The sequence below is a fragment of the Papilio machaon genome, chromosome 6 (genome assembly GCF_912999745.1).
Source record: "Papilio machaon chromosome 6, ilPapMach1.1, whole genome shotgun sequence".
Taxonomy (NCBI): Eukaryota; Metazoa; Arthropoda; class Insecta; order Lepidoptera; family Papilionidae; genus Papilio; species Papilio machaon.
The window spans coordinates 5892848-5920049 of NC_059991.1; the positions used below are offsets into that span (position 1 = coordinate 5892848).

The 27202-nt window shown below is 30.7% G+C and overlaps 1 protein-coding gene across 1 annotated transcript; it reads right to left on the reverse strand.

The window, feature by feature from the left end:
- Positions 1 to 286: 286 nt before the first annotated feature.
- LOC106714753 lies at positions 287 to 25681 on the reverse strand. The gene is made up of 4 exons (XM_014507857.2): positions 25650 to 25681; positions 3732 to 4172; positions 1577 to 1742; positions 287 to 383 (listed from the first exon to the last, which is right to left on the reverse strand). The coding sequence occupies exons 2-4, from the start codon at positions 3907 to 3909 to the stop codon at positions 287 to 289; spliced, it is 441 nt and encodes a 146-aa protein (XP_014363343.2). The 5' UTR covers positions 3910 to 4172; positions 25650 to 25681.
- Between the last annotated feature and the right edge of the window lie 1521 nt (positions 25682 to 27202).

Genomic DNA, 27202 nt, shown 5'->3' on the forward strand with positions numbered 1-27202 from the left:
TTTGGTTAATACGTTACTTATTCGTGATAACTATCTCTTTAATTATTTTTTCTATCATTATTTAATGATGTCACAGGAACGACACCGTATTTTGACACAATGCCTTCCGTTAATCGATACAAAAACAAAGCCAGCTTTCACAACGTTAAATAAAACGTTATTGTCAAGACTGGTACACGGTTCTTTTGTTCAAATATGAAAAGGAATATACCAGTTGCTATTTTGTCCGTATTAATATAACCTCATTAAGAACTTAAGAGTATGAATGACTAGAAGTTAGACCTTATTATATAGGTACTAAATAGAAATCAGAACTTGTAGATATTTTTATAGCAGCGCGTACAAAATCTTGTTTCATCTCAAATTCTGTTTTCATATTACATCTGATTTTAAAATTAAAATTATAGGTATTTATCTTTCGTACATCTTAAAAATTTAATTCCGCGCCATAACAGGTATGAAGTTTTGCTATTGCAAGCAAATAAAATTAGTTGCAATAATCCTAAATAAAGTCCGTGATTTGAAGTTATAACATTAGATAAGACGAGCTCTACGCCGCCGCACTTTTATCTCTCCGCGCCACAAGCTCAGGCTGGAAAAAGTTACATTTCTCTGATTATTATTACCTTTCATTTAGCAATACTTTCTTTGACTATGTTCAGTAGTAAGATTACTTTATATTTTTTTGTTATATGAGACTATAAACGTACATAAAATGATGCCATATTTTAAGCCCTACAAACAAGGTAATGAATTATTGGGTTAGAATTTCCGAGTAAAGCTATAAAATGTGTTAGGTAAATCGGAAACTTCACTTTTTAAGATATTTTAATAGCTCTGAATAATACTACAAACACCAGAGAACATTTGATTATTATAAATAGACGGTTGGGTAAAAAAAAAAAAATTTTAGAAACATTATGTGATGCTTCCAGTACGGACAAATTGCTCATTATTCATCGAAGATTCAGTCAGACATCAATTTTAATTGTGCTTAACGGAAAGTTGTCAGTAATAATTCTCCATTTATAAACTCTGAAAGTGTTGCTAATACGTTGTTCACACAAACAGTTGGAAGCGAGATTCGAAATGAAGATAACTAATTCAAAGGTTGTGATCGCTAGAGATTACTTGATCTTAGTTATTATTCGGGATTTTACTTTCTACTTCCTTCTTATTACGATTACCATTCGTAACTAGAAACCTTAAAAATCGTATAGATATTTCTTCCGTTCTTACCAATGCTGTTCATATTTAGACCGCTTTGTGTGTCACTAGCTTTAGCTTATGTCTAACCAGTTTATTGTCGTTTCTCAAGTTTGAAAACACATCTAAATGTTTTGTCATTAAAACATATTATATTTACGCTTGGTACTATGTACATCTATATTTTTTGTCGATTAAATAATCTATAACTACTTTGACCTTTTTACTTGCTTATAAAAAAATCGATGTCCGAATTCCAATAAATAAAACGCCAAAGAGGTGCTTAACTTCCTACTTTTGATAGTTGATTAAAAATAGAATGAACGAGATTCCATTCAAGATTAAAGAGCGGGTAGTACAATCAACATACCTGCGATAAGATTGAGGCGCAACCGGCCAGCTGCGGCGGGATCTGAGGACAAGTGCGACGCGCGGCATCGAGCCTTGCGTGTTCCCCATCTGCGGCGCCGACGTCCGCTTGCGACTCCATCCGCGTCGTCCGCTGTTAGCTCCCCACAGGTGCGATGTTCCATGTTCTAAAAGACAACAATTGTTATTACACAAGTTGACCCGACGAATATTGTAGCACGAATTTAATAATTAAGAAGTCTTTTTTTTATTGTTTTCTTTCTTTTATTGTTTGTAAATAATCTGCGCCAAAATCTACTTTATCGATTAACTGTCTATGCTAAGATGCATATTCAGGTATCGGGATTTAGATACCTGAGCATACATCTTGTACAACTTGTACCTCTTCCATGTAGGATTATACATGTACAGACTGATAATTACAGATATTTTCCTTTTTCTTTTTTCTGTTTTTCTGTAATGCGCAAAAATCATACAAATCTGTCAGTCAGTTGTAAAAAAACGCTGTGCGACACAAACTTCCAATCGCGATGGAAATGTGAAAACACCATGTTATTGAAGTGCCGCGTTCGAAGCGAAATTTCATGCGAAAAAATGTTTTTGTTTTATCTTATATTTCACTCCATCTGTTACCCGGAATGGCATGCATGTTCACAAATGACATCAATCCATAGATGTATTTTTGTACGACTTTTTCAGATTGCGAATGCTGTTTAAAATCAGATAACTTACGTTTTTAAATGTATACATTTTAAAGTTAAAAGGTATGGTTGTAATGCAAAAATATTGAAAATGATAAAATTTGCTTTGAATTTTGATTGAGTTATTAGTGTAAAGCTTTAATAAGTAAACCCTTTAGTGTAAAACTTTTATAAACTTGGAATGTCATATTTATGTATATTAATTTAACAGCCTTAAAAAATAAACTTCAAGCTTCTAACTGTAAAAATGACGATACTTCCAACAACTTCCCATCCCTCATTTTCAACCCCTTACCTAAAAAGTAGCCTATGTCCTTTCTTGGGCTCTAGACTATCTTAATTTTAAATTTCATTTAAATCGGTTCAGTAGTTTTGGTGTGAAAAAGAGACAGGCAGAGTTACTTTCGCATTTATAATGTTAAGTAAGGAAAAGTATCGTGAATGTACATTATAAATCGCAAAAACTAGTCCCGAATGTCACATGAACAATATAAATAAATAACATACCTTACAATTTACATTAAGCCTACAATGGGATTATATACTTTTTTACAGAATTCAATACAGCGCATTAAATTAAAATGTTTTTCCAATAATATACAAATTCGACATACAATTTTCAGATTCAAATTAATACCGTCAATATCAAGAGGAAAATTGTTAGTGCCCTTCAATCGAACAAACCACTGTAATCGAATAAAACATATTTCATTTGCCGATGATATATGTAAGTAAATATTACGCAACCGAAAGTATATTAATCTTACCAACGACTTTCTCATGAATAGCTCGAGGTCAAGGGCTTATAAAGATTCGAGCTCTAGAATTAATTATACTGTCTAATACTAGGGTACTAATCTCATTTATGAAAGAATATCCGCTTATGGTTATCCAATCGATCACATAGATTTACTTGTCGCGACTTGATTGTAGTAGACATTCAAAAATATTTTATTTAAAATTTTTAACGGAACTATTTAATTATTACCATATTACTAAAAAGATTCTAATGTACCATAATTTACCAGTTTTCTTCGTGTGTAATGTCATTATCTGAGATCAGATACTAAAATTTTTATTAAATCTAATAAAGCCAAATATAAGTATGTTTATTATAACGCCTTATTCCTCTTGAAGGTTCAATGATGTGATAGATGACAGCTTTTGCGGCATATTGATCCGCAAGTCGAGCAATTCATTGCCTTTTAACATGCAAATTAGTTTAGGTAGCCGTGATTCTAAAAGACTTGGTACTATCATACTAAAAACTAGATTATTACGACGAGTTTATATTTACTAAGCAGCTTTGAAAATTTGACCTGAACTCTTGAAGATCCTTGATAACAATCGAAACTTAGTTTTGTAAAATATTATTTACTTATCAGGAAAGCAAATAAATGATCATGAAATAACTCTAGTAATTAAGAGTTATTTATTGTACCACACTGTACTTACGCATATGAAGATGTGATGATGGGTGAGGTCCTTGTTCCGAGCATGCTCGCCGGCCGCGCGCGCTCACAAGCACATCGCGTCGGGGACGTTCGGGTAGCACTTCCACTATTAACTCATCACAAGCCACATTTTCACCGCCACCTTCGTCACGACCTTCCTCCACTACACAGGTCGACATCGCGACTCTTCTGTCCTTCGAAATGTTACCAAACACTACACAATACACTAAACTTTTATACGAACAATGCTACGTCACAATTTACGAATCAATGGGTCCGATTTGTCCGTTGTTTGCACAAAGTTCTATAGGTACACTATCCTGCAGTCCATTAACGCCCGCAAACGCTTAAATTAGTTTACCGGGCAAACTTTAAGCCGACTCTAACACAACATGGTACGTTTAGGTCGTAACTTTCGTACGATGGTGATTTCCGTGAGAATCTGTAACAAAAAAAAAATTAAATCCTTGGATGGAAAAGTATCCCAACTATGAAATTAAATATATTGCTTAAAATTAAGCGATACAAGAAAATAATTATCTCGATTCTATTGTAACAATAAAAAGTTAAAAGTTAACAATCTTAGATATCCGAAAGTCATCCTCATTATTATTAGAACATAAATAAATGTTGAATAAATATAGTGAATAATTCTAATGGTATATTTAACAATAACAATTCATTTTGTAAGAATATACAGAGGTATCTCATGTGAATACAAAATATGCTATTGAATTTTGTCTGCTCTATTTGCCGCACCGATAAAAAGTGTATTGAAAACATAATATATTACTAGCTCTAAAGATACAATATATGACACATGACGAAAGTACTACATACAAATAGATGTCAAAAGATAATTAATCTCATTAATATTATAAATGCGAAAGTTCAAATGGATGGATGGATGTTTGTTTGAAGGTATCTCCGCAACTTCTTAACGGATCTTAATGAAGTTGGCGCAGATGTAGATAATAGTCTGGAAAAACACATAGGGTATTCATGGAGTTTTTTTTTTAATTCCGCGCGGATGGAGTCGCGGGCATAAGCTAGTTGTTACATAAACTTTATTGATTTTAGGATAGCATAAGCCGTTGTAAAATAAATAACGATACATAATTCATTTGAAATATAATAATAATGAATATTTTAAATATGTCGTTGTCGATTAGTAATAATTATTTGCAAATAGTGTTATGACTAACGGCCTGGTCCATTTTATATAATTGTAATATTTATTGGTTTTATTCACGCAATGAAACATAACAATTTTTAGTTATCATATTTCACTATAAATTATGTTTCATGGCACTAAAGGCCAATAAAATTCTAGTGAAGTCATAGACGTACTTAGTAAATTACTACATCTTACTAATATTATAAATAGCTTTTACCCGCGACTGCGTCCGCGCTGAATAAAAAATAGAAAACGGGGTAAAAATTATCCTATGTCCCTTTCCTGGTTCTAAGCTACCTGCCCACCAATTTTCAGTAAAATCGATTCAGCCGTTCTTGAGTTATAAATAGTGTAACTAACACGACTTTCTTTTATATATATAGATAGATGATGCGAATGTTTGGATGGATGTTTTTTTGAAGGTGTCTCCAGAATGCTCAACGAATCTTGATGATATTGGGCATAGATGTACAGCATAGTCTGGAAGAACACATAGGTTACTAATAAAGTTTTTTTTTAATTCCGCGCGGACGGAGTCCCGGGCGACAGCTAGTGTTTGTATAAATGTTCCATATACATATGTATCTGAATAAGTTTGGCATATACACAGGGCCACAATATCGATCGGACCGAACTGAAGCGAAACGTTATTAGTTTAATAAATTGAAGGGAACATACGCCATCAATTGACAATATGTGGGTAACAACACTTAGTGTACCTTCATGTTTCCACTCACAGTGTTGTTGGAACAAAAAGAATGCTTTTTTTAAATCTAGTGTCTTGTTTTCTTTTAATTTTCATTGAATCTATAAAAACTTCTCGCAGACTTAACAGATATAACTTATCAAATGTTGCACATAATTACAAAATAAGAAAGTCATATTTTGTATAATTTTCTAGAAAATAAACTAAGTCAGACTCGTATATTTTAAAGGTATTTTAAGGTGAATGTAAAAGTTGTTCTAGAATAGAAATTTAATTTTAGAATATATTCGTGTACTGCAGGTGGATTGCAGGTTAACGGCATTAGCGAGGGCAGCGACCTAAGCATAGCCGCCACGCGAGCCGCCCGAGCCGCCCGAACCGCCACGCGCTCGATAACTCGACCCCATTTTCCCCAAGACTCGAGACATGTTTCCCCATTTCCAATTCTGTTTCCGTATTTGAAACGAAGCAAATTGTGAAAGAACAATTGAAAACTCAAAAGTCAATTGTAAAGCCTACAACCTCAGTTTCTCTCCAAATATTTAACATTCGACAAAAGAATAGTTAAAACAATAAAACAGTCTTAAAACTGTATTCATTTTAATGTAAGTTACAAAAGCATATTTGAGATTCCATTTTCAAAGACTTTAATATCACACAAAGGAGTATGTCTCACGAAAGTTTAAACAATTTAATCACACAGAGGAATTCAATTTCGTTATTCTAATAATGTTTCCTGTAACAAATAAACAATAACAATCTAGGAATATCATATTACATTAATTTACCAATACTTCGTATAAATTTTCCCGATAGATCTCATATTTATTAAAATGGTTGTATATTTTATAATATTTAAAATTGTCAAAAAAGTAAAGTCTGATGATTTTATCCTTCTACTTCCTACGATTGGCCATTAGATTTATTCGCAACTATGTCAAATATTATATTTTGACTTATTAAAATTTACGCTTAGGTACAAACGAAGTAAATGCATAGTTTATTAGAGTGTTTACACAGAGAGTTAACCCTACTATTAAAAACATATCTGTTGTTATTACTTTCGATAATAGAAAATTAAGAGGTCACGGCTCTTTATTGTTAAACCACTAAAAAGCGTTTTGTTTTTCAACAGCCCAAACAAGAGTGAAAAGAGCTTGAATAAAATCAGAGCATTTTTTGGTCCATAAAAAATAAAAGGTCTTTGTGTAAATTATATCCATTCACGCTGAATTAAAAACAACAGCAACAGAAAAGCAAAAAATACAAATGGCATGTAGTTTATTTCACAAGAATTGAACGTTTTCGTGTACGAAGCAAAGATAAAATTAGAGCTTAAAGAATAAAGCTTAAAGATTAAAGAAGGAAAGTGGCTTTAACACGTGAGAAAAAGGTTACTTTTCTATAGCATACGCTTTAAGAATAAAAAAGGAAGATGTTTTCATAAGATACGCGAGAAAACTGTACCGGATTTTATTGCGAGAATGGAAAATAATTGGCCCGAACCTATACAGAAGTAAAGTAACTGCAATTTAAACATTTTTAATATATTACAACTGTGTCGTTTTCTTAATTTTATCATATTCCCTACAATTCGAAAGTTGTATAAGTAACATAAAAGGTAATTTCAATTATGAGAAGAACATATAGCGAATTAATCTAAAGATATAAGAAAAATTAAGGACCCATACGAACAATAAATTAATAAACTAAGCTATCACTACTGCCAGAAATGAAATAACAGAACTTAATAAAGCATTCATAATCACGATTTTCACCTATACTTAATTAGTCTAACACACAAGAGTACTACACATTTTCGTTATGTAATTTAAAATCAATTTGTTCTGAGCCGGCCTCTATTAACTCGAGCACATAAAACAATTAAAACACATCCCCACTTACCACGCTAATTAAAGAAAAGTAATATTTAAAAAGTTATTACCACGGTAAACGAAAGTTTTTTTTAGCTTTAAGAGTAAAATCCGATTACTTCTTTCGAAAGGATTTAATTTAATGTAGCAGATAAAATATATATTATTTTAATATCTATTTTAAGAAAAAGTTTTATTATTTTGTAATTCTTATCTAAATCTATATATATAAAAGAAAGCCGTGTTAGTTACACCATTTATAACTTACTTATAATTTTTACCCCGTTTTCTATTTTTTGTTCCGCGCGGACGGAGTCGCGGGTAAAAGCTAGTTAATCATAAACGAAAGCCTGGGATTCCACTTTGTTTACTTTGTATTTTAATATTATGACTTAATTCCAACGCAATATATAAACGTGACTATGTATCCAAAAGACATTGTATTAATAATTTCACAAGCATCTTTAGGTTTAATATAAATGCTAATAGATTATGCTTCGCCTTCACCTCGTTACCTTTAGATATCACAAACAAAGACAGTGTAAGGCGCAATATAATTTGCTTAAATTACACGCCATAAGCCGCTTCGTTACAAAAGCCTCAATTTTTGCTGTCGTCATCGCAATTAAATGTAAAGAGTTATGCTACGAAATTTAATAATAAATTTTATAACATTTAATTCACATTAAAGTAAACTTAAACATCATGATATCTTAATCGCTTGAGGTTGGTTGTATACAAAGACATTCAACTTTATGGATGAAACTATTTTGTTTAAGTCTCTTTGGATTTATAATTGTTTTAGGATCCCTTTCTCCTAACGTTTCCCCTTGCAATACCGCTTTCCAAAAAAGGCAAAAAAATATTATTACGGATGTTAATATGTCATAAAATGCATATTAACTCCAACAGCTACAACTACTTCGAACTGCTTCTGACTATATTAAGTTTAGGTTAAAGAAGGAGAATTCTATAAAAATAAATCAAAATGTTAATACACATTATTCGTAAATAGAAAGTTATTCATCTCATCGTCAACTCACTATACGTCCCCACTGAGGGGCTCGGAGCCTACCACAAGTTAGGGGTGAGAAAATTATTAAGAAATTATAATTAAATGATGAAAAACAACATCTAGTAAGATTTAAAATAGAAAGTAATAATAATATATAACAACAAAAAATACAAAAAACACACACACAGCATGAACAAAACACTGATCTACACAATGAAAACGCAGCAGTAGTTTTGCACGTATTATAAATTCATGAGGAACAAAACAAAAGAATAGAAATAAAAATTCTTTTATTTCTTTACTTCATATCCTTAAATATTTTATTAAACGTGTTCAAAAAAAATTATATTGTTTCTCCCACAATAATTCAATGTGTTGAAAGTATTTTTTTTTTTTCGTATTTCTCAGATAGCAAAATAAATCATAGGGATCCCTACTAATTTATATTTTTAAGTAAATTCGTTTGGAAGTTCAAATCAGATATAGTTTTGTTTTGTTTTTTAATATTATAGATATTAAATAGATACTAAGAAAGCTGTAGCTTATTAAACTTAATCTCTTCCAAAAACGTTTTGAATTAAAACACTATACAAGAACTTATGATTCAAGTATTCTATAGGTATATTCAACATTCAAATATTTTTAGCATTTGGCCTATGTTATTAAATGTACGGAAGAGTTTAAGATAAATTTCAATATGCGATCAATAGAAAAATGGTTTCACCGTATAATTAGTGTCTTATTGAAAAATTGAAAAACTTACAATGATTAAATATGAGTAAGTAAAAACAGATTCCTTATTGTGTTGTACAAATAATAGATTAAAGTATCAATATTTTATAATCTAAAATAGATCCTCAAGTTTTATTTTTTCCGTCTTTAGAATAGCGTATAAGAAAGTTTTTATTAAAAAAGTTAAGTGGCAAGCAGGAAAATAAGAAAGAATTAATAAATATGTCTTCGTACGCGCAAGTTTTTCAATCAACAGAGTATTAGACCGAATGAGCTCTCAATATTATCGTTCTTGCTTATGTTGAAGTATAACATAAATCGGTACTCATACATTCAAATATTGTTTGAAGAAAGTACTGTTTTTAAAGCATATATTAGCTAAAAGATAAGATAATCTAAAAAGTCCAAATGATAACATCATGCTTTCACAGTCAAAGGTATATCATACTTTGACGTTATTTTGACTTCTTTGGCAAAAAGTTTCCTGAAATGCGAAAAATTGTTTTATAATATAAATACAATACTACATTTCTTATGTAATATCACAAAAATTATATGTGTATGTACAAAGTTTAAATAAATAAATAAATAAAATAACCCTTTTGTAAAGTTAAAAAGAAAAAGTGTTCTTTCGTCGATTGGGTTCCATAAATATTATTTCGATGCATATTTAGTTGCATGCGTAGTCATTAATCGTCTTTTAATTTAAAATGTAAGGATTGAGTGAAGCCGCAGCCGTTTTGACGTGACAAGCCAATAAGTGTTCAGTCACGCACGGACGTACGCCATATGAGGTTGAAATAGTGTATCAGGTTGGAACCATTAAGCCAAAACGCACATTTACGTAATATATTTAACATTAAATTTCATGATTAGTAACAATTGAACCTCGAGTTTTAACTGCCCTTTACAAAAACGTATTATTATCCTGTTCATACAAAATATAGAAATAAAAATATGATTTTATACTTTTATTTCTTCAGTGATAACTCATTTAGTGATTTCTTTTGCAGCGTGCGATAAACTATCTCGCCTGCGCCTCCGAAGTACAATCTTGTAATATTAAGTTCCACTTATTGCATGGAAAATAGTCCATTAATAAGACCGTACTTCAATTATTGTAGTAAGATTGTTAAAAAATTCAATTTTAGCAAAACTTGTTAGCTTAATAAAAATTTAATTCGGCGCAGCGATGAAATATTCAAGTAATTATGTTTGTTTCAAATTTTATTCAATTTTCGCGTTTCATCAGCGCACGGCTCTCACTGGACTCTTGGAATGCTTAGCAATCAAATTTAATTATTAAGTTGATTTATTTATATAGGTCTAACATTATTCACAACTGCCAACTAAGGTTAAGATGCCGAGTAAGTTTGTGTTTGTTTAGGAATTTGATTTGATAACGATTAAATTTTAAGCAGTTGTGCCGCAAATATATTGACAACTTAGTAGCCCAGGGTTCAGAGTAACAAATTTTATTATACATAGGTGCCTTCTCCTACGCACATATTTCAGCTGATTAAGTAATTAATATGTTTTACGCAACAAAATCAACTTAATAGGCAGAGAACTTAACAAGGATCGAAACGTATTACAATTTCAGCGTTTTTCATTTCAGATTTCTTATTCTTTATATAGGCGAATAAAACTAGGTTAACTAAGTGATAAGGTAGACGGTACTTTTTAATTAGAGATTTTTATTTTTGACAATAATTACTTTTGAGATTACCAAAATTGCGTGGAAACATGAAAACTTATTTTTTTAAATTTTATAAAGTTGAAAATCTACATTATTGTTTCAAACGTATTTTTGAAATTAAGTAAAAATAAACTTTAACAAACATACTTCGCTTCACGCAATTTATGAAAATGGCGTTTAATTGAATAAAAAATTAAATTCTTTAATTCCAAGTGAACAAAATAACCGTAAGCGTGTAATTCTCCTTACTAAATCCTCAGCAAAGTTAATTTATTTCAAAAGGCAAATTACAAAACCACAAAATCTAATCCTAGCGTACAAAGGTTTATTTGTTTTTCTACTATAACTGGACCATACATATCACTTTAACCACATCCATAAACAAGTAGTACGTCCTAATTTTTCCATTTCTAGAGGAAAGGCATTTTGAAGGAATAGATTTATATTATTGTCTTGGGAACACTCCAATAGATTTTCATATTAAGCGACACTTTTGTAGGTAAGTTCAAATATATGTAAATATTGTTCTAAGTAAACTCTTTTTGTTATCAGCATCGCAGATACGTTTGTAATTGAAGATTCTCTTTATATATATATATATATATTTAACTATCGATGGAACTTATGGTCTTTCGTTAATATGGTATATCTAATCATCAAGTATATAAAGAGATATAAACAGAACACAATGTCTGTTGGGAACAACAATTTTCATTGTTATGACTAATACATATTGTAAAGGTTCGTTACGTTTGACAGTCAATCTGTGGCTACGTTGAGTGTAATGCGAATTGGCAGCTTGATAGACAGGGTCACCTCAGCATCGGCACCACATCATTATTCTAAAGTATATGTGCCTCGATAACTGAATAACGTATTAGTACATATCGTCTGTCATGTAAATTATTAAATACTAGCTGTGTAAAAAAAACTTAATTAGAAGTCTACGTATTGTTCCAGACTATGTTCTACATCTATGTCAAACTTCACCAAGATCCGTAGAGCTATTTTGGATATATCTTCAAACAAACATCCATCCATGCATTCATCTATCCATCGAAACATTCACATTTATAATATTAGTATGATTTTTATATATGAAATGTATATAGGTTAGGTTATTATCTTTTGCGTTAGCTCTTTATACCAATGTATGAATGTTATTCAGTGTGATACCAACATAAACTCCCAGCCAACACAGTCACTTACGTTGGCTAAATAAATTTGCATTGTCACTCTTTTTTCATTTACCTTTTAAACGTGCATATACACGCCTTATTTTGATCAGCTTCTGACGATCTATACAATATTTTAAGATATATTTGACTTGCAAGAACATTTGTTCAACCTTTCAGTATTAGAAAATACATTTAGAGAACCGTGTCATACTGGGTGCAAGCAGGCTTAAGAAAATCCATCAAACCATTTAGTCCTGCAATGGATAAAACTAATGGAATATACCTAACTAGCAGTTACCTAGAAATTCTATACTTATTTCTGTTATAAATATTAGGAACTCATGATTTTTACATATTGCATTGACAATAATAGTCAAATCAGGTATTTATGGTAACTAAATCCTAGATAAGATTTTTTCTGTTTTTTTTCTAAGAACCTGGATAAATTAGATTTATCTTTTACTGTATCAGTGTATGTTTAAGCATCTTTAATTTTTTCCAGACTAAAGCACACAAAATACCAAACGCATATATCACTTTACAATTGAAAATATTTTTTAATTGATTGTCACGATATCGAATGTGAAATTTAATTAAAAATGTATGGAAATTTCAACAAGAGACAGGCCAGAGTTATCCGTATTGAATTTTATCTGCATTTTAATGTAGAGTCATATTTAATTTGGAAAACGAACATCATCATTATTTTGGCTTTTTCCCACGTTTATTTGGAATTGACAACATTAAAAAAATATTTATTGACCACATGACATCGCCCTGATAAGAACTATCACACTAATCACCACTTTATTTCTCATATCAACTTTCATGAATTTCCTCCATCTTTATTGTCCTAGCTATATCAACATATTCAGGTCACGTGCCAAACTTCCCTCCTCATAGACCATGACCATACCATACAACCTTAGGTTTCCATTGCTGACACAACAAAATTTTAAACACCATCGAAGTGAAGAATTTTTGGATTTTACAATCCAACAGTTTACACATTATGTGAATTATGTATATGATTTAAAATGTCGTATAAGTTCTGAATGCCACATTCTGGCTAGCTGACACAATTGTACGCCTTTTCATATTCATATTCTATTTTATCGTATTCAATCCCTATTCAATGTTCGCAAAGCCTGCCCTGCGTGTAATGCATTCGTACAACATAGAGCAACGTACAGTATAGAAGATTTAAATTACGTGCAGCCAACTCCTGTCCAGATTTACGAATAAAAAAAGATAATATATGCGTAATGTAACACAACAAAGTTATCTGACCCGGTGGCTACAAGTCAAAATAAATAATGATAATTATAGCTCCCTCCAGTCTAAGTCAAAAAAAAGTCATGAGACCCTTTTCGTACCTTTTCTTTTATGGTATTGTCTGTCCATCTATATGGAGAGTTTTACAAATTTTCTGATAAAAGCAACCGATACGTAACAATACTGTGATTTTTTTTATTAATGTTTAAAAAATTAACATGTGTAATTTGTCTAAAAAAACATTGAATTCATAAATTATGGAAATAACTAATGCAAAATCCTTTATCCATTAGGCGTTCCATATGAATCAAGTAAATCATGTTGAATTAAGTGTACCCATGTCTAACGAACAAGTATGGGTCATCTCACCCACGTCATATATACATATGTCAAAGTCGTAGGAAATGAGAATCCGGTATATACCTACCTACCGAAATGTATATTTCGACATAACCTTATCAAGCGTGAATTGCGACGTAAAAATGTTCAGTATAAAATTTTCTATTGTAGTTCTTTCTGAATAAACATTTATCTTTCATGAAAAATATCTGCAAGTTTAGAGAAATTTTATCACAATTATGTGAATGATTTGTAGAATTAAGATAATATATTAGAAATGCAAAGGAAACAAAGTTAAATATAACGTTAATAAATAAAAGTTACTCATAATTATGTTTATTAGCAAGAATTTAGAAATTTAGAAAGGTGACTAAAAGTTTGAACCATTCTTTTATCAACAAGATATAAAGAATAAGAAATAGATAAAAAAAAACTAGGAAATCTTATTCAGTGAATGCTTTGTTGAACACGCATTTCATTGTGACCGTGGAAAACAAATGGTTTACCTTCAGATGGATTGACAGCATCGCAGTTCTGAATTGAACTCCATTTACTTACGGATATTACTTGCTGTCATTGATTCACGTAACATTAAATTAATCCTAGGACATAGATTGCTATATAACTAGTAAATAATACTTCAGTCTATGTATTGATTTTCCGATACCTTTCATAATGTAACTTTAATAAAATAGAAATTAAAAAGTGGTGGTGGATTAAACCTACAATTTCAGCTCTACAAAATTAATTATAATAACTTTCTGATTCCACTAACGAAGCCATTGAACTGAAATTTTCCTATAAACTGCATGAATTTCCGCTTATTCCATTCTATAAGTTAAATAAAAAAAAGTATTATGAATGAACATTGGAGACATTCCTCATAATCTAAAACTCAAAATTATCCATGAGATATTCGCCCAATCTTTACTATAATAGAATCAGAATGCAAATCCATTTACATTGGGAGCGTATGCAAGACGGAAATACTAACCGACGTAATCTTGGTATTAGTAAGATCCCGTGTACATGATTTGAATATTAAGTGATTTGTAATTCAAGTTAACATATACTAACACTATTATTTTGTAGTTGCACATATAATAACACTATTATTAACTAATATTATGATAACAGAAATCTAAAAAAAAAAACAAGAAAATAATTAGGAAAAGCGAAAATTAAGCGAAATTGTTTTTGAACATTTCAAAAACAATATTTTTCGTGCAAAGGGATGGTTTCTTAGGATCCGCGATCTCGTATTTTACAATCCATTACCTTAACAGGTACGAAACTTAAAAGGTACGAAACGCATCAGCATTTGCGGATGCCTATGGGCAACGGTCGCCTCGCTATTTCTGCGAATCCAGGTGGCCATCATGTTACATTAAGTATCACATAAGCTTTAATAAAATGTGGACAGTGGATAAAAAGCTTGAGTGTGAAGACAGCTTATTACATTTTATATCGCTTATACGATTGGGGTGATTTAAGGATTTCACGAGAATCTCCAATCTTAAGACAAAACATTGTACACTTTTTTCTACGATATTATGTAGTTTATATTAATAATATTCTATTTACATGCGTGTGATTGACAAAGAGTAATACGAGTTCACAGAACATACTGATCTAACTTTATCGTACACGAGTCCCAGATAAGTTTTAACTTGAAAGTTTCATAAATACGTACTTAGTTAAGTGAATCTTAAATTACACTTCTTTCGAACTTTTTACTAAGTACTTTATCTGATCGGAGTTAGTTTATTTATTCAATTTGCGGGAAATTACTTTTAGAATACCTTGTTTTTTACAGCTTTTTCTTACTCTATAAGCAAAGTTCAAAGGATTCAAAATTCATGAGAAATTCTTAACTAGAAAAAATAAGTTTGAAACTAAATTCAGCATCTGCCATTTCAAAATAGATGATCTGTAAAGTTTTTTCTTCCAATTTACAACCTAGGTAGGCGCCCGCAACTCCGTCCGCGCGGATTAAAACAAAACTTAATAGGGGTATGAAAAATAAACAGTAGCCGATTCTGAGACCTACGGAATATGCTTATAAAATTTCCTAAAAAACGGTTATACCGTTTCGGAGGTGTACGGTAACATGTATTTTGACACGAGAATTTCATAGATTAAGATAAGATGAATACAAAAAAGGTAATTATGTCCTGAATCATTTGAAAAAAGTAATAATTTAATTTCTCTATTCCATTCTACTATCAAACATTTCGACGAAGGTTAGTGTCCATCTTTTTGTTCTTAATGTATACAATGTCCAATTTCGACTGATGAAATTAGATTCTTTATTGCGTACAACAATGGATTGGGGAAAAGTTTCTAGGATCGATGCTCCTAGCTGATGATCTTTCCACTGAACATCGCGGTCTGACCTACAAGATCAGTTCGCCTCTACCATCATTAAGTGGACCAAGCTTGACCAGATCAGCAGTCCATCTTGGCATAAGTCTAATCTACTCGTGTAAAGAATCGATTAAAAAGACTCGATTAAAAATAACTTCGCTTACAATAACACCGTCATCCAACGTCAAACATACATAATCATAGTCTAACAGTAGTTTATTTATTGATAAAAAAATATTTAGAAGCTTCGGCGTTGTTCTATGAACTAGGCTCATATCTAATGACAATTTATTGCAATCTAACTTATATAGAAACGGCTAAAACACTCACGTATATACGAGTATATCCGGTGTCGTCACCGACTAGTTTCGAGCCCTACGGGGGCTCTTCATCAGGGTGAGTGGGATTGGTATTATTTCGCGGACGCGGCCCGTCGCTCACTCTCGTAGGGCTCGAAACTAGTCGGTGACGACACCGGATATATATACGTGAGTGTTTTAGCCGTTTCTATATAAGTTAGTGATAATGTCTCACGAAAGTTTGAATAATTTAATATTGCAATCTAGTTACGGCTAACGCCTCTATGAGTATTACCTAGCGTAGTAGCGTCCTCGCTTATCCCACAATCTCCGATTATATTGTGATAAATGTGCCTTAAAACAACACAGACAATGGACTTCCATTAGGATGCGTCATTCGCTTTTAAAATACATGTAATAATTAACTGGGATTTTTTACAAAATTGACCAAAGAATACGCAACGCGAAATAAAACTTTGCATTATTTACCGACAGTTTAAGTAAACATCGATTATTTAGGTATTTTTCAATCGATTAGTAAATTGTTACCTAAGATCTTCATAAGTTTTAAAAGGTTCGATGCTAGTAAATTGTATAGGAGCGACCATTTTAATTTATTGAAATTGAGCCATGAATTTGGTAGACACCCCAGGGAACCCTTTAAATTTAAATACTTTACGTATTCTGATAGACATGTGCCTTCTAATTTACGACAAACAGCATAAATGTAGAACCCACGCAACTTGAAATCTTAGTTACATAGATGTTAAGCTGATATTACTCTTTGTAGAATTTTATTATTTGCTTAAGCATGAAGTAATGCTTCATGATACCAAAGTAAACGTAAAACAGAATAATTATGTCTTAGTTTAACTTCATTAATTTTCTCCTTGAAAACGAAAGTTCTTTTTGAAAAATTCATTGCCAAAAGGTCGTTAATTAGTCTAGAAAATTCTGACCTCGGATTTTAGCCCTCAAAATATACTGCGTTGTTAATTATAACGTGTTAATTGCATGATATATGTAATTTAATTACTTAAACGAAATAGTATTTATTACAAGCCGTATAAATATTTAGTGATTAAATTTAATAATTTAACGCAAATATTTGCAGAATTTTAATAGCAATATTGTGAATTGAATAAACCTTAGTTTTAATACAGTACACTGATACTTCGTAACAGTTTTATTTACAACACTATAAAAAACATTATATCCACATCACGCTAGAAAAAATTGGGAAATTAAAAAAGTCGAAAATACCGAAATTAATATCTGTAAAGGAAAAGAGATTCCGTTTCTGATTTAGTCTACCTCTCTAAACTACATTCGTGGTGTTTGTATTAAAAACAAGTAACATTTTAGTAACATTAAAATTTAAACACGCATGGCAATGTGTGCTAACACAATAACGATATCGTAATAGAACTGAGAGATACTCTATTTGTCTATGTTAAATGGGTCCTATTTATCTTTGTAATCTGTTGAAGGTGATAATGTTCGCTGTTTACTTTTTCTTAAATTAGCTTCATGTACGTAAGTAGTTTAGGAAATCGCGATATAAATTGTGTTAAAAAAGTCAGAAATGGAACGTGATAACGTTTTTAGTTGAACCGGAAAATGACTACAATTTTTATTTGTCCGTAATAAACTTTTATGACCGTAGTTTATTTTATCAAAAATATTTAAATGTAGCGAAAAGATAGTTAAACAAAGCCAGCAGATTTTACAATACTCAAACTACAACTATTATTTTTAAATCTCCAGGATATCCTTAAAACTACACATTTGTATTTACCTATTTGTAGGCATCTCATATCTAAAATTATCGTTTTAAAACAAATGCACGCCACCAAAGCAATTAGCATAAAAACGATGTGGAAAAAGGACGACCGTACAGACATTTTAATTAATAAAACGTAATACTGAAAGTGTTATCTAAAGAAATTACTTATTTTCTTATTTAAAAATATAACACCAAAAACTCATACTACGTAACTAACATTATTAAATTACAAGACATTTTTAAATTGCATTAATTTTGTTATTAACATCATACATTCCAAAGATTCACTTAGATCTTGTGGACTTGGTAAATAATTGTTTAATGTTTCGTAAAATTATGCGAGTTAATTAATTTTAAACATACAATAAATAACGATATTTAGTATTTGTATAATAGATGCTCACTGCAACACTAGTTTAATTATTACTTAAGTAGTGTCTTAGCATTGATTTCGCTCACTAAGGGTCTAATAAAATACTCTACTTATAATGTTAGTTATTAAGACAATTTTCTTTAACAGTTGTTGTGCACAAATAATTTGCATAAAAAGTGGGCAGTTTGGCGCGCTGCGAGAATATGCAAATATTGTGGCTGTGCGAACACCTGTTCTGTTTTCGTATTAAGTCATAAAAACGAGTTTTTCCCTGAATTAATTCTATACAAATGTATGCAAGCTACATTCTTTCCATTGTTTTTAATAACAATGATACAAAATTAACTCTTTTTCACATTTGGCTTTAACAAATATACTTAATAAAACACTCGACTGACTTAGTCAGACACTCCTATACCCTGAGGATGATTACGAATGGAATGATAACTAATAATTAAATAAGTAAAGTTTAAGCTAAAAGTGGTCACTTTGGAAATGGCGAACATAAATTTACTAAATTGATACTTAATAACTCTTTAAACAAATTAATTTATTTTTTAGAACTAGAGAAATAGGATTACGTGTTTACACTTGGTTTGTGACAAAAGAGACAAAAGACGGTTTTTAATTTTCCAGAAAATTAATTTTGCAATTTCTCAAATGCACGAGCTCTAATAAACTTTACCGCAATTTTGTCACTGACAGACAATGTCAGTTTATTGCCGTCGACGATGCAACGTGCAGCATTTACAGCTCATTTCCGGGTGTCTCTTTCAAGTACCACTTTATCTTTTTAATTATAAAACTCTATGAAAAGATTAAATTTTGGGCACATTTGACTTCATCTAATAGTAATTAAATTACCTCTAATTCATTGATACCCTTTACTGTTAAACAAAATGTGCCACAACTAACTTTTTAATTTGCAAACGTATGTAAGTTTGCCCTACCAGAACATTTACAAAAAGATGTTGCCTCAATAAAGAGAGAGAGAGAAAAAAATCATATTTTGATGTAGTTTTAAAAAATATAGTGCGACAAGCTTATTTGGCGCTTGCGAAGAATCATAATTTAGTTTGTCTTTTGCCGCGTCAAATAACTTTGTCTATATCAGCTTACAATACGATTGCAAGAAATAAAACTATAACATATTTTGCATTTGAATTATATTATTTTAATGTTTTGATATTATAGTCTGGAGACAGCCCTACCAAGAGCTAAACAATTCATGTTGCAGCTTGGCATGTTTTTGAAAGTAAGCACTAACAGGCATCTTGTCTTGCCTCAACGACTCAGGACCTGTTTGTTTATAAGAACAAGAAAAAGAGCAAAAACTATAATATTCTTTTATAACTACGCCAGTAAAACAGAAAGCAGATTTTTTTTTAAATAAAGACTTAATAAGAATTGACCAGAAAAATAAAAAAATGAGGAAGGCTGACCTCAACTTTAATAACCCAGACTCATAAGACCAAATGAAATTCAATTATATATAAATACTTAGTAAAATCCAAATTTGACGCATGCTCTAACTACGATAAACAGGAAGACGTTCCATTCCAAGGTTCCAAATTCCAAATATGAATTAGGTTACGATCTTTCAGGAAGAAAAAGAATTGGTGTATTTTTACAAAATCATATATTTAATTCAAACTCTTTTTAACAGGTTTTAATTTTCTTATGCATTTATGGTGCAAAATGTTTATTTTTAGATCATTATTTTTTTCTATATACCCAAAATCATTAAAAAAATCAATTAATAAGAATTATGATGATACTCCTAACACTTACCTTAAAGCTAGAATACAAATCACTTAGATATTCAGTTGAATTATCACACAACATTAAAAACTCCAAAACGTCTTTCACCTTTTGTAATTACCAGTACTATGCTACGAGTAACTTCGTAGCTCGTAGAGGTGGAGTGCTACGACACGGCCACTCGACGAGCATGCAGAGCGCGACTGGTCGAATATACCAAAAGCCGAAACCTCGTTCTTGTTACATACGCGTATACGTCTACAGCTACCGTCTTTGTAAATAAACATGGTGTACTATCGCGATTGTTTATCACGCGATCTTTAAAATTATGCTAAGTAGCGAACACTACATATACTTTAAAATTAACGTAACGTAACCCTTGATATTTAATACAAATGAAAATTTACAAAAATATATAAATGTATATAAATGATTTTTAATGCAACAAGCAATATTATCTACTAATTTATATCGTAGTGAAAGCAATAAAGTTATTAATTCTGCATTATTAGGTTATTTTGGCTATGATTACATTTTAAATAATTTTTACCAGAGTATCATGAACTTCATTTTTTTCAAATCACAACAAAAAAACTTGGCAGATATCCAACCTATTAATATCGAACCAACGTTGAGGCTGTATCAAGAAAATGTATCGTTTTTCAAGACGTTAATATTAGTCTTGTTGTTGATGTTTTATGTACTTTTGTATATTAGAGTTTGTATTTAAACTACTTAAATTTTATTAATAACTAACATCACTGGCTATAAAAAATATATGTTTGTCCATTGTGACCTTTTGCTGCCCAAATATCTTGATTGTTTTGACAAGTGGGTTATTGCTCAATTGCAAATTGAACGTATTTCATTAAATATAAAACATAAAAGATATTTCTAAATTGATGTACTCTATAAACATTAAGTATTCATATTGAGTGTCTTTGACATTACCGAAAAAAATTCCTAGCAATACATTTCTGAGAAAATATAATGGAACAATGTTGAAATCTCCGTAAAGAAATGTTACGGCTATGTCATAGCCAACAATTTACCAGAGACAGAGGGACTACATCTAATATCCAACTGACGGAATTCAAAAACGGACAAAATGTTTATTTCCCAGTTTACGTTATGTTTATTTATTTTCCAAACAGGTGTAAAACTATTTTATTGATAGTTTTTATTAATAAATTAATAATGAAATACTTTTCATTGTTATTCACACTATTGCACGTACGCACATTGATTAAAACAATAAATTACGGTAGCAAATTCAATTATAAAATAAGCCACGATTTAAACAATGGTAGTTTAATTAGGAAATCATATATAGGCAATATGGTTTATATTCCTATGGTTTCCAATGCATTAATGACCAATTAAATCAATAATTAAAATTAATCGTCACTGTTAAAAAACAAATTGCCTCGTTTCGCTAAGAAAAAGTACATAATGTATACATATATGTGATGGATGTGTTTTTCTTGGCATTTGGCAATACGCCAAATGATAGAATAAAAGAGCTTTCTGCTCTTTCCGACGTAAATTAATTATGATTTGCAATCATTTCGCGATATGATTAGCACAGCTGATATAAATATTTTAAACACACTTTAGATATTTATAAACAATTCTCGGAATTGATTAAAACGGTCAGTCAGCAAAAGTTTACTAAAAAATAATATAAAATACCAGTGAAACTGTTACTATTGCTTAATCAACCCATCTATATTCGTTAATCGTGTCTTTTAAAGGCTAGGTCATGCTCTGAATTGTGAATCTTACTAAGATTAGAAATGCGAATGTCTATATTGGTAGAGGGATGGATGTTTGTTTGAAGGTATTTTCGGAACGATTAAACGGATCTTAACGAATATATGAATGATGTAGAATAGTCTGGAAGAACACATAGGCTACTTATAAAGTTTTTTTTAATTCAGCTAGTTAATCTTTAATTTTACAATCCTATTTGATACCTAAATGAACATAATGCATTTTACAACATCGTTTAAATTTAGAACAATTTCTTGACCTACAAAAGATGACCTAAAGACACGTAACATAAAATTTCTGTGAGCATTATGCAAATCAAGGGCGTGACATGTAAGCGTCGTCTGTCTCTCTGTTGGCACTTGGTACTTCGAGCAACTCAAAAATAATGCTCCCAACTTCAATAATGTATATCTATATATATAAAAGAAAGTCGTGTTAGTTACACTATTTATAACTCAAGAACAGCTGAATCGATTTGACTGAAAATTGGTGGGCAAGTAGCTTAGAACCAGGAAACGGACATAGGATAATTTTTACCCCGTTTTCTATTTTTTATTCCGCGCGGACGGAGTCGCGGGTAAAAGCTAGTTTTTTATAAGAAGAAAATTATTTTAACATAAATCAACTAAAAACATACATAGAACAAAAACAAACACAAAGTAAAGTAATTAAGCCAAAAACCTCTGGTAAAAATACGGTAAAAAAACTCAAATTAATCATTCTAAATTGTTTCAAAGTAAATTTAAACGCTCTTAGATTCTAAAACTGCGTGTATAAAATTTGTGATCGGAAATTCATAAAACAAAGTAATAAAGCCTTAATCGTGTTTCTTACTTAAATTTCAGCAACTCTTTTAGAGGCAGAGCATAGCTACGCTTAAAGCTCACGCGCTTAACAACCGCTTTGCTGAGTTTTCACATTGCTATTCATTTATTCCAGCATCAAAGTAAATTGAAGTAGAGCAGAAGTGTTAATAGCGCGTTTTATTCAACAAGTCTTTTATTTTCGTGATTTCACTTTCATTTCCAACATCAAAGTTATTAAAGGTTTCATAATATGTTAACGTATAAAAAGTTACATACTATAACTCTTTTCTAACAATTTATTCTAGATTTTGAAATGAAAAATAAACTTCCCTACTACAAAAAGAGACCGAAAACTGCACCTTAAGTGAAATGTATATAAATGTTCGTGCTACATATGTTATGTTTATCGTTAAGGTCAAAACCTTTTAAACGTCAGGCATCTTTTTGTGGTTTATACATCGTGCATAAACAAACTGAACTGACAGCACGTTGCGAACCTTTTTAAATTTTTTGGGTCAATTATTATATAAAAATTACTAAAATCGCACTATGAAGTTACGTATGCAATATCAAACCATTTTTAAATATATTAACACATAGGGCCTTACCATAAAAAACTTGACAGTGTTTCAAAAACATTTAGCTTAAAAGTACGTCAACCCTTTTATACCGTGACTCTAGCGCCCAGCGCTGATTTTTGCCAAATCATGGTTATTGAAACATTAATATGGGTGGGTGTGCAAAATGCCATCTTCACTAATAAATACTAAAGCACTTATACGATATCATTATGGTGATACATTTTTATAGTGAAACATAACACATTGACGTTAATAATATCCATCAGCGGCGATCAAAGGGTTAAAACACGTGTTTAACTAGTTGTAGCCAAACGGTACCTTTATAAATATATAATATCTTAACTTGTGATGTAACAAGTTCTTATATGAAACACCGTGCCATAAGTAAATTGACGCTCAGTTCTCGTCACTCATCGTAATATGATTAACACCATAAATATAACGAGTATGGTTTGAGCCACTTTACGCTCGACTATCTTTTAGTGACGCGACATTGCTAATATATTTATTTGTTCTCGAGGAAAAAAATAATGTTCTCGATTTTAATACCAGATTATTAATATTTTTCATTACAATTGGAATTTTTACTAAAAATAAAAAATAAATGTATAGGTAAGTAAATTCGGTTGAAAACCTTGATAATAGACGATGTCTCTCACTTTACAATATCTGTAAAATGTATTAGAATTTAAAGGAAAATTATAAAGAAGCGTTATGAAGTCTGACCACTTAATTCAATTTAAACTTTGGTCTAGACTGCAGAACAACGTCATTGCTTATTTCCCTTTGATTTTTATTTTCTGGAAACTTGATATGGCACTTTCTGAATAAGCAAAACATCTCTATGTACTTTATCTGACATTTACCGTACAAAATATAAGTAGGTAAGAAAACCTTAAATTTTTAGCATTATAACATAAAAATAAAATAAAATTTAGTTTAATAAAAGTGTTGGTAAACCCAATCTGCCTTTTTAACAATTATTTTACGTACAAATTCACCACTTGAAAGTTTAAAGAAACTTGCCAACAGTCCCTAACAATTGCCCGCTACAAACGATGTCAATGATGACGTAATTACCTATCAACTCATCGTAAAGAGTTCTTTATTTAGTATTACGTTTGTACGTGTAATATAAAACACTTCTATTAATTAACTTAGGAAACAGAGTGTAAATGCTGAGATCAAAAACATGCGTTGGAAGCCAACAAAAACAGACAATAAATATTTTAAAACCGAATCAAACCTACAGCATAAACTAAGGTGCCTGCAATAACTACTGGTCTGCGAGGTTGTATTAAATATGTTCGAAATCTTCTCTTGAAAAAATACTTCAATTAAATTTATACGGTAAAATAAATCGTCGAAAGCAAAGCTTTGGGTACGTGAAATATTTATTTCAATTTTGTGTTATAATTGAAATTCGATCTAACCTTTTCATGGGATATTTAGTTACTTAGTAATGTATATTATATATCATTATATAATATGCAGATACATATCGGAATCAGTTTACTAAAACGAAAAAATGTTGATATTATATAGTAACTTCTACTTGATGAACCAAGACTGATGACTAAGAAACAACTTGCCACAACTCTTTGTAGACCGGATATTTGCGGCCACGCAAGATGGCTATTGCAATTATTTTGTTAATTACATAGCGCTAAATGCGAAATTTATATATTTAACTTAGTAAATGGATTATTGGATATCTATATTTGTATAGAACACGTTGTATTAGCTTGAACATTCATTTAGATACTATTCGGTTGGAGTTTTCCGATCTCCTCTTTTCTTAGTTTTCTTTAAGATTATCACTAATGTCATACAGGCAAATACCCCATAAAATGGTGGATGAACTAAAAAATGTGGAACTAAAAAAGTGGAAATATATCTTTATATTATATCTTTGGTCTAGTACGAGTTTATATTTTTTAATTGCTTTCTTAATTCTAATGTGATTCTTTTGTTTTAATTTTGAATGTATTTGGTTGAAATCTATTATTTGTGATACATTGTCAGGAAATTGACTCCTTTTCACTTTGACAGACAAGTGTCAAACACTATTACAACATTTCGTATTTCAAAATTAAGTAATAATAATTATTTATCAATTTTTACCACAAAATAAGTGAAAAATAATAAAAAAATGTAATATAAAACAATTTCACCTACCATTAGCGTAGTTAACTTTTAAAATATTTTACTTTTCACTACACCACATCATCTCTATCTCACATATTCATCTGATGATTTAACATGAACGAAAATAAAATTTTGTAAGATTCACATTTAGCACAATATTTTAGTTTTAATTCGTCCACTTAATATTTTCAGACATCTAATAAATCTGACCCTTTTTATTTATTTAGCAATTATTTTGCCCAATATAAACTTCGCAATAAGTTTATAGCACAACGCATCAAGATACCGTCTTAGTATAAACGTGTAACTTGAGGGACTGACAAGAAGCGACTGACAGTTCAAAATTATGAAGACGGATAGACGGAAAACGCGCAACGTGCAAACCGCACTGCATTGCTAAATACAGCTAACAAGTTGGTAAACATTACCGAAACTTTTATTGGCGTATCGCTTATCACGCGATCTCTGATTATATTGTGATAAAGACCCGTGCTTCGGGACAATATTCAATGGGATTTTTATATTTTCGATTACCAACTTCTCATCGAATAAGAATTAAAAAATGTCTAATATGGAATCAAAATAAAAATATATACCAAAGAAATTAAGTAATTCGTAGTTACTTCATGATAACCTTAAAAACAATTGAATAGATTTTAAACAAAAATGTAACAATTTCAAAACCACGTCGCAGAAAGCCGTCGAAATCATGAAGAATTTCCTTCTACAGGAAATAGATTCCGCAACGCATTCGCTGAAAGTGGACCGCATCGCATTTCTTTGTCTTTATAAATGATATACTGTTAATATAAGATTTTTAAGAAATTAAGAAAATATGGTTTTCCGAATAAAGTGATCCGGACTCATCTTCCTGGCCTTATCCAACTTACGTGGGGTCGGCGCACGAGGTTTTAAAAAGTTTTAGCTTAATTTTTTACAGCCGCAACTCTACTTGGGAGATAAAGTGATCCAGACTACTCTCAATAATTAGTCACGTCAATTGGCCAATCAGTTATTCAACGTTACAAATGACGTCGAAAAATTATTTCGTTGATTAATGAGGTGACGTCTAAATAAACAAGGCGTACTAATCAAAAATAAATATATCCTAGGAATAAAGTTACTGCAGATTTAAAATATCAATTTTAATATGTACATAAAATATAGTAATTAGCGTACTCACAATAGTATAATATATAACACTAGATAGAATATTGTCTTTTGTTTTCATAATTCATTAATATTAGTAATGGGAAATACATAAAGACTACAAATTGTTTAATCCAATAATATTAATTGCTTTCAACATCCACTCATCCCAGTGACATAAACACCGCTTAATGTCAAACCTTCATCATAAAACCAAAGTACTCTTACATTATTAAAAAGCCCTAATATTCACAATATTTCGAAGTAAAAATTATGCGTAATCCTTATCAACAACATGTCATCTTTGTGAACATTTAATTGGTTAATATAATATGTAATTAACTTGAATTTGTTCTAACGGCTATTTTATAACAAACGTTTTCATGTCATCGAACAAAGGCGTTGGTGGCGCAGTTGTCGAGCTCTGCCATGTA